The 17,743-nt window shown below is 41.9% G+C and overlaps 2 protein-coding genes across 2 annotated transcripts in view; one reads left to right on the top strand and one right to left on the bottom strand.

Annotated features, from left to right (window-relative positions):
- The window catches only part of ITM2C (integral membrane protein 2C), a 370,458-nt gene that overhangs the window by 287,115 nt on the left and 65,600 nt on the right, over positions 1-17,743 (bottom strand). The gene's annotated exons all lie outside the window — the stretch shown is intronic.
- Positions 4,014-4,940, top strand: LOC134402168 (G-protein coupled receptor 35-like). Its single transcript, XM_063131512.1, has one exon. It carries the CDS (start codon positions 4,014-4,016, stop codon positions 4,938-4,940), a length of 927 nt encoding a protein of 308 aa, XP_062987582.1.

The following is a 17,743-nucleotide window of genomic DNA, read 5'->3' as shown; positions in this document are numbered from 1 at the left end:
AGCGGATCCCAGGGTCAACCGGGGATGACCCCGGGGAAACGGAAAACTAGTATTTCCTGGTTTTTCTGTGATCCCGGGACCATCTCAGGACCACGGGAGATGTGTGGTCGCCTGCCCCTGCTTCGTCCTGCCTCCTTGTGAGTAAACTCGAGGCGGCAGGAAGCCGGCACGGGGCACAGAGCTCTTCAGGCGCTCTGTACCGATTTGGGGGGAGCGGGGTCCTCTTGGGGGGGGGTAACTTACATTTTTGTTAGAGTGCAACTTCGCTTATCTCCCCTTTAAAAAAAATGGTGGTCACGATATCCCTCCTTCCTTGTCATGTGCCATGTGTGAATCCAGGGGGAGGATCTATCTATCTATCTAGAATACAGTGAGATCCTCCCCCTCCCTCCCAGAAGGCTGGGAGGTGTAGAAAGGGCATCAGCGAGACAAGCTGTATAGCATCCTGGGCATCTTAGTCTGTTACATTGGGACTGTCTATATGCAGGGAAAGCCCTGCAGTGGCTGTGGATCTGTGCACTACTGATTAGACGGTGCAGGCACAGGTTCACACCCACCGCAGGGCTTCCCCGCGATGCTGTGTTTTGAAAAAGACAAGGATTTATTCCAATTTTTTCAAAGGAAGCAATGTCAACATGGCACTTGCCACATGTAACGTCGCTCCGCAGCCAATCCAGGGCCAACACGGGGGCGGAGCCTGGTGGAAGGCAACCAGCGATTGGTCACCTTCCACCAGGAAGAGGGCGGAGATGGCTCTGGGACTGGATGGCCACCCAGAAACCCTGTGTTTCCTCCTCAGCGTCAGGATAACCCAATGACGCCTCAGGAGAGGGAAAGCGTGGGGTTGATGAGGGTGGCAGTACCAACCCAGCACCATGAAGACAGCCCCCTGTTCTCATCTGAAAGGGAGAAGATGCATCACCCACTCTTTGGGACAGCGCTCAGAGCAGTTAGAAAGCTGAGGGCATGAGTAAGCTTTTCTTTGCTTGTATTATCAGCATCCATTTTCCATCAATAAACTCTATCACTATTTCAAAAAAGTGGACTTGAGTCATACCGGTACCCTTGAATCTGTTTAGTGTGGGTCCTGACTGGATCAGGACCGAGATTTAAGACAGGTTCCAAATTGCCAATACACCATGTTTTGGGGACAGTACAGTACTTTTATGTAGGAATAAGGTCTACAAATTACATGTAGTCCATCACATGTAACAGTAGCGTCCAAATGTCTGTTACGCACTTCTAGAAAAGTCATCCTGAGTATGTAGGAACAGATTGTTTTATCTGGAAGCATCTCTTATATACTTTCCATTGGAAATCAGAGTGGAAGCAGCATCTTTGCAGTATTCATACCATTAGAAGCTGGCTTATACCAGATCCACTCTCCCCACTGGCAATGTTAGATAACTATCATCAGATAATGCTACATCAGATAATGCCACAGCAGATGCTTGCAGAACTGATGGATTAACACCGTGAAAGTAGGCGGGACCAAGCAGAACAAAATGCTGCTATGAAATAAAAGTCTATGAAATGTTTCTAGTGGCATCCACATCATCAAGTCAACATTGCACTGGACATTTCTTTGCATGCTAAATTGCTAAAGATACCAAGGACTGCAATCAGAAAGACAGGTAACCACTCACTCTTCTTTTACATTTTGCTCCATTGGAGCCGGTGAACTACATTTCTCACTTAAGAGAAAGACTGGGCATGGTTGGAAGCTGAGCTCCTTCATAGGCATCTTAACCAAACAGCCGTCTAAATCAAATGAAATTCTTAATGTTCATACCCTTCTTTTGCTTGCTTCTTGAAGCAGTTTGGCAGGAGATTCAGGACAGATAAAAGAAGATCCTTCTTCACATAACACATAGTTAAACTATGGAATTCAAGAAGTAGTGATGGCCACCAATTTGGATGGCTTGAAAGGGGGATTGAATAAACTCATGGAGGAGAAGGCAACCAATGGCTACTAGTCCTGATGGCAATATGCTACCTCCAGCTTCATAGGCAGCATGCCTAGGTACACCAGTTGCTGGGAAACATGAGTGGGAGGGTGCTTTTGTGTAAACAGAATGCTGGAATGCGTGGACCATAGTCTGATCCAGCATGGCTCTACATAAGAATATGTGTGTGAAATGGACCTGTCAAGCAGCCATTCTCTATACCTGGGGTCTCCATTGTGCTACCCATGGGCACCAAGTTCCCTGTGGATAACTTTCTTGGCAACACCACCACCACCAACCCAATTTTAATTTTATTCTAAAGGTGTGTTTTAAAAAAACAAATTAAAAAATTGTATGCTACAAAGTGAAGGACTGCCTGCCACGACCACTGTTATTTGGATTCAAAAGAATGGTTTTGTGTTTTGGGCTCAGCCCCTACCTCTGCCTTGTACTTGGGCAAGTTACTTTCCTTTTAGTCTCTCCAGTTTATATTCTGGGAAATAAATGTTTGGGACCAGCTATCCACCCCATGTCAGCCATTCCGTGAATGGGCAAGCCTTACCATGGCAGCCATTTCATGAGCAACCACACCACCCTTACAACATTTCAAATGTGCCCATCAACCCATAAAGCTTTCTGCCACTTTTCTTCCATGTATAGTTGGCTACAGACAGAGTATGAAGACGTTTACATGGCAGCACCTGTGCAGAGCCATAAGTATCACCATAAGTACCCAGACAAGCAACTGGGGAGTCAGCAGTGAGGAATAGGCATAAAAGTTGGGGACTAAAGAGGCCCACTAAAAATCTAGAAGAGAAAGGCAGACATGAAACTTTCAGATCAACATGCCATTTAATCATCTATCTTAAGTATGTGTTGGCCTGCATGTAGATATGTATTTAACTAAGGGCTTCTCTAAATGAGCTATTTATAGCACGCTCGTGACTGCCACTCACGGACGTTTCCGGGTGGATTACATTACGCTCTAAACAAAAAAACAATTGGCAGTGTGTAAAGCACTATAAATTTGCAAAGGAAGGACTTTCTCAGCTATCAGAGGGAGAAGAGGGTAAAACGCCTCCCTGCAATAAAGGAAACCAGATCTGGCTTACTCCCCAATATGGGAGACCTTTCATTATGCTAGATTAAAGTTGTGCTTGTGGTTCTTTTTAATTTTTCTTCTTCTTTCTTTTAGTTTGTGTTAGTAGTTCCTCATGTGTCTACTCAGAAGTAAGTCTGCCAAGGGCTGCAGACTTACAGCACATGACTTCGCCCACCCCCCCTGGTCCTTTGCACACTTGCCAGGAAGGGAGGGAGGCATTCCCTCAAAAGAAGCCCTGGGAAACAGCAGGATCTTCCCCTTTGTCACCCCTCTCATCCCATGTAATGAAGCCCATAGCAATCACACCAAAGATCCAGGTAAACAACGTGATTTCCCTTAATGTAGAGATGCTCTAAATCTTTTTATACTTATACAATGGAAACTATTATGGACACAATTCTTTCCTGCAAGGGCACAGGGCCCAAACACAGAAGGATCCCCATACAGGTTAACAAGTGTTGCCCCACACCTCTTAGTTTTCACACCCTGGGACAGCACATCAGGGCATTATTGGGCTGGAGGTTCATGCATGCTTCATATTTCCCCACCAAACCCTTCTCTTCTACTTGCTCATGTCATTTGAGCTACAGATTTTGAGCAACTTGACCAACTGGATAGAAAGAGTTGCATGGGGATACGGGAGGAGTTCACATACCTGTCACTTTCTGGATCGGCTGTTCATATACATGAAAGGAAATAAGGTGGAAACAGGGCTCTGTTACGCTCTGCTGGAATCTCTCTACACATGGGTGTCACGTTCACATGGGGAAGGATTATGCCCCATAGGTTTTCCTTTGAAACAATCATTTATTGAAGTCTCTCCCTGTACTACTTTGGGGCAGGAAATTTAGGAAATGGAGAATCAGAAGCAGGTGGTGTGGTTAGAATGAATAATCATGCTTTAATTATAAGTCTATTCATTTTAACTCCTTGATTCAATGTTCTCTTTACAGCAACATATGATCATGGAGAACTGCAGTTCCAATATCATGATTGATAAGAACATAGTCACTTCTGAAATAATTCTTTACAGCCTGGTCACCTTCTTTGGAATTATATTTAACACAGTTGCCTTGTGGGTGTTCTGCTTCAGACTGCACAAATGGACAGAGACGAGAGTTTACATGATCAACTTAGCCATAGCAGACTACACGCTGGTCCTTACCTTACCATTCATAACGTATTTTCACTATCACAGATGGACCCCTGATGAACTTTGCACAGTCGTATTTGCAGTCCATAGCATGAACACACCAATGAGCATCAGTAACATCACCTTAATAGCGTTAGACCGGTACATAGCCATCAAACATCCTCTGAAAGCCAAAGTAATAAGGTCTCCACAGAAGGCAGCCATTACCTGCTTATTTTTTTGGCTCTGTTGTTTGCTTTATATGATCACACTCGTTGTCTCTTTTGAAAAAGAAAAGGCAACAGCAAAAGAAAAGGAAAGGCTTTGCTTTTATAAAACTTCTGTTAATTATTCGATTCATATCCCAATTAAATTTATCATTTTCTTTTTATTACCACTGGTAATTTTGTTGTTTTGTTCCATACAAATCATCCTATGCCTCAAGAAGAAACCGAACACTAGTCTACAGGAGAAAAAGCTGACCCAGAAAGCAATTCGTGTGGTCTCAGTGAACATGGGCACCTTCATCCTATGCTTTTTGCCTTTCCACATAAGCCTGCTGGCTCAGTATGCACTGGATAGCTCAGAAACAGATTGTAACTTGCGCCAAACCATCATCAAAACCACACATGCCACTTCATTCATGATGAATCTAAACTGCTGCTTGGACGCCATATGCTATTATTTGGTTGCTAAAGAGTTCCAGGAAGCTGCATCTGTCTTGCCTCCTTTTAAGTCAATGCAATCTAGGTCCAACTGAACTCAAGTTTCACAATGGCGAGCTCTATACTAGAGCATTTTATCAGTATTGGAGTGCACTGATATCGGATGGGACACATAAAGTATTCTGTATACTGCTTTGGTGGCATTATTTCCCACTTCATATTCTGTATTATCCAAAATACCGCAACAGATGTCATTCTCTGTGCTATGAAGTATAAATGCGCAAGCATCACCGTGATGGGATTGCATCAATATCACATGATGTGTAGATCTGGCCAAAATCAAAATTAAACTCCTGAATTTATTTCATTTTAAAATACAGGCAGTGTCGTCTTTGGAGCACTATGTCCAGTCAAGACCAATTGGAACCTCATCTATAAAACATTATGGGCATAGCTAGACGGGGTGATATCCCGGGGATATCACCCTACCTTTTAGTCATGTTTTTTCCATGGTCTCGGGATGATCCAGAGACCGCAGAAAGTGTGGCCCACCGTCACGGTTTGTCCCAGCTCCTCACGGTTACTCGCAAGGAGCTGGGAACTGTGCATGGTGGGCCACACCCCATTGGGGGTAGGATGGGGTGGGCGGGGAAATTATTGGGTTTTTTTTTTTAAAAAAAACAACACTTACCTTTCAACACACGAGCGCTCCTTCTGTTTTTTAAAAAACAAAACAAAATGGCGGGCGTGACGTCCTGTTCCTCCTGTGAGGAACTGTGAGTTCTCTGAGGATGAGGACTCTGGGGCTGAGCAGCCACAGGCGGGACCCAGTATCAGCCTGGCTGATCAACAGCCAGTAGAGGCTTCATCCAGTGCAAACTTAGAAGAGGAGCAAACAGACTTGTTACACGTGCCCTCGTTCAAACAGCAAAGGGCTGAGAAGGAGGCTTTACGTCGATCCAAGCGGATTGCTAATAAACGCCAGCTGAACAGGGAACAGCTGTGAGGCTGAGCTGGTGTATTTAGGTAGCAGTGCGCAGACCAGCAATTTGTCAGAGCTTATCTGGTTTGCCTGGGAGAAGCTCTGGACCGTGTACCCTTGACCGTGCCGTGTTCCTGTTGGATCGTTTTGGACTCTGGACTTCTTGGACCCCGTGACTCTCTCCTGCCCTTTGAAACTTGGACTGGCTTATCGACTCTGGTGACTTGCTCTCTCGTGCCTTTTGAACCCTGGACTGTTATATGGAATTGGCTTGGAACTTTACGTGAGCACTAAAAGACTGTTCTATTTTGTGTTTAACTTGTGTGCTCAATACACATTATTATTTATCGTTTAGTGCTGTGTTGTCTGATTCTTGGCGGGCTTCCCAGTCTGGGCACACTGCCCAAAGAGATAAGCGAAAGTGGCTGGTTACAGACTGGCTTCTTCAGGACACCTCCGAGGATGTCGCATGCCACATGTAAACAGAGGTGGACAATGTTGCGATCATAGCATCGAGAAATCCTCACCCCTCTGTCGCGCTAGACCCATAGCAAACAATAAAGGAACCAGAAGCCATATTCAATTTAATTTATATTTTTAATCTGATAACATTCCTCCAAGTTGTCACTCATGTAAGGCGATTGTACTATGACTTAACATCTGTTTTTGAAAGATAAATATCTCCATACCTGAGGTGGTATTTTTGCTGTTAATGTTCCTTACTTATATAAAAAATGCAATTGTCTCTGAGCATCAGGTAAGCTTTCTGCTGTCAGCAAAACCAGCCAATATTAGTTTCTCATTCTGTAACAATCATAATTCAGGAAAAAAATGACTCTGCTCCAATTACAAATTGTGATGTACATATTAGTTACTTACCATATTATTTAGTATGTGTATGCAGAATCTACATCATGCTTTTCCTGCTAATATTAACAGATAATATAAGTTATTGTTGGGAAGGGAACTTTGCCAAACAAGAGCATGTACAGAACAGCAGTATGTAAACTCCTATATTTAACAACTACTCCCAAATCAGACATAGCAACTGCTGTAGGAATCCTAAGCAGAAAAACCAGCTCATTCACTGAAAGTGACTGAGTCGCTATTAAAAGAGTAATTAGATAGTTTAAAAACACTAGGGTTTTAAAACTGAGATTGCCATCTGATAGCAAACCAGAACTTGTAGGCTACAACTGGGCTGGGACAACTCCAACCACAAATCCACCAGTGGATACTTGTTCATGCATGGGAATGGGCTGGTCTCCTGGGCCAGCTGAAAACAAACAGCAGTAACTCTCTCACCCACAGAATCTGCTAGAGCTAAAACATGCAGAGGAATAATGTGGCTGAAACAGATGCTGATGGACCTTGGGATAGACAAACAGAAACTGATTCAGATTATGGAAGACAAGCAGAACTGTATCAAACTTTCTTAAACTGAGAAGATTCCAGCGTGCATCAAGCATATTGGAGTAAAGTACCATTAATATGTGATTATTGAGGTGAACTACAGTCCAATTGGACAGCAGACATCTTAACCAAGCGAATACTTTGAGAGTTTGCAGCTCAAGATGAAGCTTCAGGACTCTTGCAGTCAACATTGAGAAGGGGCATTGGGAATACTGCAACCTTGTTTGCATGTTACAGAAAGTGGTCAGTATTGCAGTTAGTTAATGCATGGGTGTAGCTAGCCTTAGGATCTCTATAGCCTACAGTGGTTTTCTGTTCCTCCCCTTCCTTGCCCTGTCTTTCTGCCTCCCTCCATTGCTGAGAGTGCATGGCTTGTGCTCTCTCTCTCTCTCTCTCTCTCTCTCTCTCTGGCCATGGCTAGACCTACCCGGTCTAGCGTGATGGAGGAAGTATATTGTTATCGCGAGATGTCCCCCTCTGTCTACACATGGCGTGCGACCTAGGAAGAAGAGGACGTCGTGCCCACCATTTTATTTTGTTATTTTAAAGAGGAAGGAGCGCCCGAGCACTTGAACGGCAAATGTGAGTGTTGTTGTTTTCTAAAAAATACATTTTCCCGCTTCCCCCACCCCACCCCCAATTAAGCTGACTGTTGGGTTATTCGGGACAGACAAAACAGAGCACTTCTTCTTAGAGCACATAATTAAGATATGGAATTCACTGCCACAGGATGAGGTGATCTCCACAAACTTGGATGGCTTTAAAAAAGGAGTAGACAAATCATGTAGGATAAAGCTATCAATGGGTACTAGTCATGATGTACTAGTTGGGGGTTGGACTCGATGACCTTATAGGCCTTTTCCAACTCTACTATTCTATGATTCTATGATATTACCTCCAGTATCAGAAGCAGCATGCCTCTGAATACCAGTCTCTGAGGATCAACGATTGGTGGGGATATTGCCCTCGTGTTCTACTAGTGGGCTTCCCATAAGCTTCTGGGTGGCCACGGGAAAGCAGGATGCTAGATAGATAGGCCATTTCTCTGATCCAGCATGACTCTTATTATGTTCTTAGCGTTTAAAACTCCAATTGAAGGCAACAAAGGACTGGCTTCTACCTTCTATAACTCTGGGCTCCATCCAACTAGCATTTTATTCCACGCTCGTTACTGGGAACTCACAGATTTTTTGCAGGTCCCTCACATGATGTTGTCTGCCTCCCGCACCCCTTCTGCCCCTTTAGGCCTTCATTGCACCACAAGAAAAAAAGTCTGAAATATTTTTTAAAATAGGAAGTTGCTGCTCTCTCCTGCTGTGTACAGGAGAAGCAGCGTGATTAGAACGTCCAACTGAATGGGCCTTGTGCTCATTGTTTACTTCCTGTTTTGAAACAGGAAGTACCTAAGCAACGAAAACAGGAGCGGACAAGTGACAGTAGGGAGCGTGTTTTCAAACGTGTGATGGCACTCTCTGTCTAGAGAGCCATGAAAGAGCCATGGCAGAGCATAGGATTCCAAAAAAGGCACACCATTGTCAGAGTGCACACTTCTTATATTTATAAAAAAAAAAAATTGACTTTTTACCTACATCAATACAATTAACAAAAAAAGAACATAATACATAAACTCAAAATATCATTTATATCAAATATTCACGCTTAATCTATTTAACATTTATTTATTTATTTATTTATTTATTACATTTCTATACCGCCCATTAGCCGGAGCTCTTAATCATACTCAACATAAAAGTGCACCCCCCACCACGGGATCTCATTCTTGTTTCCAAAAACTCATAGTTTCTTCTGCTGGTGGTTTCCCACTTCCTTTAGAAAACACAAATACTAGGGACTTTTTCCAAATTCCCTCAAAATCATTCGTTTTTACTATACCTCTTCTCGCTTTAATATTACATGTCAATTTATCATTAATAGCAATATCCCACACTTCTTTATACCATTCATCAATACAATAATCACCTTGAATCTTCCAGTTCCTAGCTAAAATTAACCTTGCTGCTGTCAACAAATTCGTTATCAACTCCTTAGTTTCTTTAGTACATTTAAAGTCTTCTTGCAGTGAGAGTAATGCAACTCTTGGTGTTTCTTCTATTTTCATTCCAACAATTTCTTCAATCTCTAAAAACACCATCTTCCACAACTTTTGCACATATTTACATTCCCACCACATATGAAGATACGTTCCTTTTTCACCACAGCCCCTCCAACAATCTGCTGAATGCTGATTATTAATCTTGTTTAATCTAACCGGGGTTAGGTACCACCTCCATAAAATTTTATAATAATTCTCCTTTATTCTCACTGACATATTTCTCAACACTCTCTGTCTCCATAGTCCTTCCCAACTCTGCTGTCCTATTTGTATCTTCAGATCTGTCTCCCAAACCGATTTTCCTACACTATCCAACGAACCTTTCTCCAGTAGTATATTATATATTTGACTCATTAAACCTTTTGACACTGTATTCTCTCCCTTATCAATTTCTTTTTTATCAATTAATTTCTTGAACTTCATCATCTCTCTACACTCTCCATTTTCTCTTACCCAATTTTTGGTCCATTGTTCCAATTGCCAGTAATTTAGCCAAGTTAATTTTCTATCTTTTAGAACCTCTTCCATCTTTTCCCTTGTATTCATCCCTCTTAAGCATTCTCTTAATTTCATTTTGTTTTTCTCTATTAAAGCTTTACTTAGGCAATAACATGCAGTGCATAGCATCATGTGACTCTGTCCTCATGACTATACAACAACCCAAGTTGGCACCCACATTTTACTGCTAATGTCAAACTTGGCCTTCCTCTTTGCTGCCACACAAAATGCAATGAATATCGGAGCGAGGAAAACAGCTGCTACTAAACAGGAAGGAAGCTAGCCATGCCCACGCTGTAAACATCTAGAAGACTGAACTGTTTTCTCACAATTAACTTCAGACACTGAAAAAGCAAGCCTTGGAGTCCTGGATCCAGGGTAACATTACACTGAAGAAGGTCTTTGAAATGTTGGTAGGACGATTTTCTTTCAGGAATTCATTCATGACTTTGAAGATGAGAGACTAGATAAAGGTAATGCTTCCATCTCCATTCTTGCTCCAGTTTCACCATGTTTATGCTTATAGCTAGTTTGTTGGGGTCAGTGCCTATAGCTAATATACTGTCAATAAAGACAGATATTGTTTATTTATTTATTTAATGTCCTTTGTAGACTGCTCCTTGGCATAAAGTTCTCTGCCGGACTTTAAGTAGGCAGGCATAAAACAATTTCAATACAGAATAAAGTATAAACCCCTTAACTTCAAAAGCAACATAAAATATATCAATGAAGCAAGTCTCACAGCACCCCAAAATTAAATACAGGAATTTTAAAATTTTGAGACACAAACTACCTGAGTTATTTAAAAGTTCTGGGTGAACAGAAAGATCTTCATCCTGGCACCTAAAAGACCACAAAGATGATCAGCCATGGTTCACTGTATATTTTGCTTCTTTTAAAATCTAGTTTAAAGTCTTTTATTCTGTTTTTATTTTATTTTGAATGGGGAGCGGTATATAAATATTGTAAATAAATAATAAATACAGATGGCACCAGGTTAACCTTTCTGGGAAGGCCGTTCCCTAGTTGGGGTGCCTCTACTGAAACCCTCTCCTAGATAGTGACCCACTTTATTTGATAGGGGCACCCAGAGTGGGGCTTCTGAGAAAAGGCTTAAGGTTCATATGGGAAAAGGCAGTTTTGCAAATAACCTGACCCCAAGACATTTAGGGTTTTAAAGATTAAAACCAACCAAAAGCTAGTGGGATGGTGGGAATGACTAGATCTGCTTGCAGAAGACAAAGAGAGTCTTCCATAAGCAGATCTCCCTGTTCCCACTCCCTTTTCACTAGCCGAACTGGACTTCAACAGCTCCACTGACGGCTGTCAAACTCCCGCACAGACTAGTAGAAGACATGAAAAAGGGATGGTATGCACTTTTCTATAAAAATAGGGTCCTGTCGACACAGGATGGAGTGGACTAGAAATGGGTACCACCAATGGTCTGGGCAAGACTTTAACTGGGGGAGAGGGACAAGGCTGACTGGGTGATATGAGAGCACTTTCCCCACCTGCCCAAGCCCTCATCTTTATGGCATCAGGTCAGCAGTGTGGGGGTGGCACAAGGCGGCGCCCCCCCCCCCTTGCATTGGTGCTCCTTCCGACCATCTACAGAGGAAGGGGTGCAGCAACTGTGGACTTTCTTGAAGGCGCCACTGCTGCGCCCACCCACCCGAGCACATGCATGGCAGTTCAGGGGCGCCTGGGAGCATCCGTGTCCCCTCTTCCAAGGTTAGGTGTTATATATATATATATATATATATATATATATATATATATATATATATATACCTATGTTTTGTTCTTTTTGTTGTTTTTCTTTAAGCTGTAAATGCGAAGGGTCGTGTTTACAGCTAAATGGGGGGGGACAAGGGGAGAGGAACGGGGTGCTCCCTCCCTCTCAGAATATACACAGACATTTTTAATTATTTTTTTAAACAGGGGGGTCCGCAGAGGCACGAAGGTGATCGAGCAACCTTTCGGCTTGCTGGTCCACCCCCTTCCCTGTCCAGCCGATGGCAACCAATCAATGGTCGCCATAGGCTGTGGCATGCCTTGCAGCACCTCCATAGCAAGAGTGACAGATGGCAGATGCCATCATCGCCTCACTCCAAGTTTAAAAAGTCGGGTAAGTACCAGACTTTTTTATAGCGGAACTTTGGGGCTTTGCTCTTTGATCACTTCGGAGTGGCGGCTACATCATGTAGATCACCTGCTGCCACTCCGAAGCTACTGCGGGGAAAAGTGCCCGTCTAGAGGTATCCCAAGTGTTTTCTTAGAAAAGTGCATGCTGTGCCATTCCTCTACCCCAAAGGGAGTAATTGCTTCTACTTTGACCGCTGTTAAAATAGAAGTGGTTATAGCGATCCGTAGGGAAAAAACGGGGTGCAGGGACTCGGGCAAGTGGGATTCCTAGCAGGACACCCCCAAGGTTCGGGGCAATACATTGAACCATGAGGATATCCTTGCTAGGTGGTGATCTATAACCCCTTTCCTCACCTGTCAACTCTGAAAGGCAGTCAAAACAGTCTTGCTACCGTGTAGACTTGACTGTTCACTTGTATGTTTGACATACAAGGGAGCAGCCAAGGCAAGCCCCTTTATTTTTGGTTTCCCCAGTTGCAGAAGGGCACAATTGTGAATAACCAAAATTTAAAAAATAAAAATTTCCAAAATTAAGAGGGCTCACATAAAATGGGGTTGGGAAAATGCAGGGGGGATGGGTTGTTTCTCATAAAGCTTTGGCTGTTTGGATGGTACAGAAATATAGTTAATAAATTAATTAATAAATAGGCCTTGGTCATAGATGTCAGAATTTCAGAGTACCATGCAGTTTCCTGAGATTTTGCACGGTTTCGATCAGGCTGAAAAATTGGAACCTGTTGGCATCCAAGTGATAATGTGTGAACAAGTTCTTCCTAGAATGAATGATTATTTATTTATTTATTTATTTATTACATTTTTATACCGCCCAATAGCCGAAGCTCTCTGGGCGGTTCACAAACCATGCATTATAGTTAATTTCATGTAGATTCAGACAAAAAGAGTCATTTTCATCCAAACATTATTCTTCAGGAGTGACCATCTGTATATAGTTTTGTAGTACAAGCCAGGCCTTTCTGGAACTTTTGGCTGCAGCAAATTATACACTCCCATCTCATGCTTGGGCCCTGCAGGTAACTGAGAGTCTGTTCTGCTCTTCAGTAGACCGCAAATCTCAAAATGCATGTGCTTGATGCTGCATTTTTTAACATCTTTTTTAAAAGTATTGGTTTTTAGATATTCTTTTCTGTGAGATGCCTGTAGACGTTCTAGATGTCTTAAAATACGTTCAGTGTTTCCCTAGGATTCTCAGAACTTTAAAAATAAAATATTTTAATTGGGACCTATGACAAATTGTTGCAGCATGGAGTTCTCCTGTTCAAGACACTCCATTTCCTCCTTCTGATCACCCAGAGTTAGCATTCTATGGCCACTACACATAGTCATCACAGGACTATATTTCTAGGGAATCCCAAAGATTGCTGATAACTCTATCTTGAGTGTGGGTGGGGCCATTTTGCTTAAATATGGACCGAAACTTGATGAACTGATGTCAGTATTACGATACTTTTTAACACAGGAAAACAGCAGAGCAAAGCTACCTGGTAAACTTACAAGAAGAAAGGGAGTGAGAGTAAGGTGTTCAGAGGAAGTGGATGAGCAGCCAGGTTCATCACAAAAACAACGAACAAAGCAGAAGTCTAACGGAAGGATCTCAGGCCTATTCCAATCAAGTACTTTGAGCTTTGAGTGGTAAGTTTTGCTCTGTAATTTGATTGATTGATTGGTTACATATTTATACTGCCCAACAGCCAAGCTCTCTGAGCAGTTCACAATTAAACTCATGGTGCTTCCAATCAAGGTTTTTCTGATGCAATAGCCCTGCCACAGTCACAGAATTTTATGGAGGGTCGAGACAGTATCATCTTCCATATGTAATCCTCCCATTTTCCCCACCACTTTTCCCCTTCTACAAAAGGAGAAAAAGATGGAAAAGCTGCACAGGGCCTTTTGATTAGTAGTACTAGGAGCTGTCTGTCTAGAAGCACCCTCCACGAGGGCTTCCAGAGAAGGCTTTTACTATGCCAGACAGAATAACTGCACAATATCTTCTCATTAGTAGCACTTGGGGCCCTCTATCTGGAAGCACCACATCTCTGTGCAAATACAATGCCATTTACTCTGATGCCTTGTCTGTACTGCAGCTGATCACCATTTAGATTTGCAAAGTATTTGGTTCCAGGAATCACACATGCCAGATTAGAAGCAAAGCCTGAGCATACACAGCAGTGTAGTTTAGCCTGCCAAAAGGGCTGTACATAGACTTTTCGGCAGGCTACAATCCACTTCTCTGTAAACTCAGGCTTTAATTGTAATCTGGCAGTTATTAAAAATAGGTCACAAAATAGAGAAACATATTCTCAAGATGCAAAATAGTGTGTTTTTTTCACAAGAAGCCTGGCAGGTTTCACCCTTTTTCTTATTCTGAGGACTTCTTCAGAGCGATGTAACATTAATAATAAAATATAAATGAGACAACGCATATAAAACTTATTTCCAAAATAGGGCAAGATCTACACTATTGCTATAAACGGTTTATAACCATAGTAACAACTGTTGGGGCCCAGGACATACTCTATATACAGTTTTCAAAATGTTTTCAAAGTGTCATATCCTGCTTGGTGTAGATCTAGCCTAGGTTAAAGAAACACATTGCCACAGGGGCCTATGGCTATATATTAACATTAAAAAAAATTGTAATCCTGACACAATGCCACCAGGGCAAAAGCATGTATTTTGACATTACAAGTCTTATACATCTGGCATACTGCAGAAGTTTAACAAGCAAAGTCTTTGCTTACGAGAAAGAAATGTCTGCGGTGTTTCTTCCAGCAAAAGGATTGTCTCCTATATGTATCTACTGGCAACTGGTGCTTTTCATAACCTTTCTTATACTGTTTGTCTATTTCCCCCTCTCTTTTCTTAGCTCTGCCACGTGTTCCCACGTTGTTATAATCAAGGTCTCTTATTTGGACACTGCTGCAATAGCTGGGAGAGGCAGGTAAGAAATAAATTTATTATTTCACCCTTAGGTCATAAAACTTGTAAGTCTTTATTTAAACCACATGGAGATGGAGTTTTTAGTCTCAAAATCCACTCTATTTCCCTTCTTAACACACATTTATCGTCTTGAGTGTTAAGTTTATCCATTGCCCAAAATTTCAGATCTGTATAGGAATGCTGTTGTTCCGTAAAATGATTTATCAATGGAAACCCGCCCTGTTATTCCTAGGGCTCATCTACACCAAGCAGGATATTCCACTATCAAAGCAGTATATAAAAGGCAGGAGCCACAATACTGCTTTATAGTAGTACTGAAATGCACTGACAATTGTTGGGGCCCATGACACATCTACACCAAGCAGGATATAGCACTATGAAAGTGGTATGAAAGCAGTATATGGTATGTGTCATGGGCCCCAAAAGTTTTCAGTGCACCTCAATACCACTATAAAACAGTAGTGTGGCTCCTGCCTTTTACAGTCGTGTGAAAAAGAAAGTACACCCTCTTGGAATTGTATGATTTTACATATCAGGACATAATAACAATCATCTGTTCCTTAGCAGGTCTAAAAATTAGGTAAATACAACCTCAGATGAACAACAACACATGACATATTACACCATGTCATGATTTATTTAACAGAAATAAAGCCAAAATGGAGAAGCCATGTGTGAAAAAGTAAGTACACCTTATGATGTACTTGTACTTGTAGCTTGTAGAACCACCTTTAAAAGACATAACTTGAAGTAATCGTTTTCTGTATGACTTTATCAGTCTCTCACATCGTTGTGGAAGAATTTTGGCCCACTCTTCTTCTTTTGCTTCAGTTCATTAAGGTTTGAGGGCATTTGTTTATGCACAGCTCTCTTAAGTTCCTGCCACAGCATTTCAATCAGGTTGAGGTATGGACTTTGACTGGGCCATTGCAACACCTTGATTCTTTTCTTTTTCAGCCATTCTGTTGTAGATTTGCTGGTGTGCTTGGGTTCATTGTCCTGTTGCATGACCCAATTTCGGCCAAGCTTTAGCTGTCGGACAGATGCCCTCACATCTGACTCTAAAATATTTTGGTATACAGAGGAGTTCATGGTCGACTCAATGACTGCAGGGTTCCCAGGTCCTGTGGCTGCAAAAAAAGCCCAAATCATCACCCCTCCACCACCGTGCTTGACAGTTGGTATGAGGTGTTTGTGCTGATATGCTGTGTTTGGTTTTCGCCAAACGTGGCGCTGTGCATTATGGCCAAACTTCTCCACTTTGGTCTCGTCTGTCCAAAGGACATCGTTCCAGAAGTCTTGTGATTTGTTCAGATGCAACTTTGCAAACCTAAGCCGTGCTGCCACATTCTTTTTAGAGAGAAGAGGCTTTCACCTGGCAACCCTTCCAAACAAACCATATTTGTTCAGTCTTTTTCTAATTGTACTGTCATGAACTTTAACATTTAACATGCTCACTGAGGCCTGTAGAGTCTGAGATGTAACTCTTCGGTTTTTTGCAATTTCTCTGAGCATTGCACGGTCTGACCTTGGGGTGATTTTGCTGGGACGTCCTCTCCTGGGAAGATTGGCAACATTCTTGAATGTTTTCCACTTTTAAATCATCTTTCTCACTGTAGAATGATGGGCTTTAAATTGCTTGGAAACGGCCTTATAACCCTTCCCAGATTGATTGGCAGCAGCAATTGCTTCTTTAAGATCATTGCTGATGTCTTTCCTCCTTGGCATTATGTTAACACACACCTGAATGCTCCAGACCAGCAAACTGAAAAAAACTTTGGCTTTTATAGAGGTGGTCATACTTGCTGATGATCAATTAATCATGGGCACTTGATTAGCAGCACCTGTCTGCTACTTAGCATCTTAATTCCTATGGAAGCAGTAAGGGTGTACTTACTTTTTCACACATGGCTTCTCCATTTTGGCTTTATTTCTGTTAAATAAATCATGACACGGTGTAATATGTCATGTGTTGTTGTTCATCTGAGGTTGTATTTACCTAATTTTTAGACCTGCTAAGGAACAGATGATTGTTTTTATGTCCTGATATGTAAAATCATACAATTCCATGAGGGTGTACTTTCTTTTTCACACGACTGTATATACCGCTTTCATACTGGAATATCCTGCTTGGTGTAGATAAGCCCCTAATGTTGCTCAGGTGCTCTCCTATATGTCTTTTTAGGGGGCGTTGTTTTCTCCACATAAATCTTAGGGCATTTACACTGAACAGCATAGATTACAGACCACAGAAGGCAAAATGTTTCAGAAAGTATATCTGCTGATAAGCAGGATTTATAAAGTTTGAGGTATATCTGCAGTAGGAGCAGTGCAGTGTCTGCATGTGAGTGACCCTTAGGCATAGTGGCACCTGGGAAAGTGTTAGATAAAGTTCTGTTGACCTCCTTAAATTTACTCATCATCAGTAAGTTTCTGTTTCTGGTTCTTTTGTAGGAGACCAACAGTTTTTCCTGGCATTGAATTATATGCCAGTGTCTCCTTATGCTTCCTTGCAAATTGTTAGTGGCATTATTAAATGTCAAACTTCTCCTCTTTAAAGTTTGTGTTTTAATCCCATGACAAAGCAATTTTCTGTATTTATAACATAGTGCAATCAGTCCTTTATTTATTACATTTATACATTTCCACTAAAATGCTTAAGGCATTTAGCAATAATAAAATACTCAATTATTATTAAAAGATAAAAACAAATCAATTTAAAATACTATTACAAGGATTCTGCAATCTCAGGCACAATTTACACATTACACTACTGGCATGGCTACAAC

Source organism: Elgaria multicarinata, chromosome 8 (assembly GCF_023053635.1).
Source record: "Elgaria multicarinata webbii isolate HBS135686 ecotype San Diego chromosome 8, rElgMul1.1.pri, whole genome shotgun sequence".
NCBI classification, from domain to species: domain Eukaryota; kingdom Metazoa; phylum Chordata; class Lepidosauria; order Squamata; family Anguidae; genus Elgaria; species Elgaria multicarinata.
This window is presented reverse-complemented; position numbering and strand designations above follow the sequence as displayed.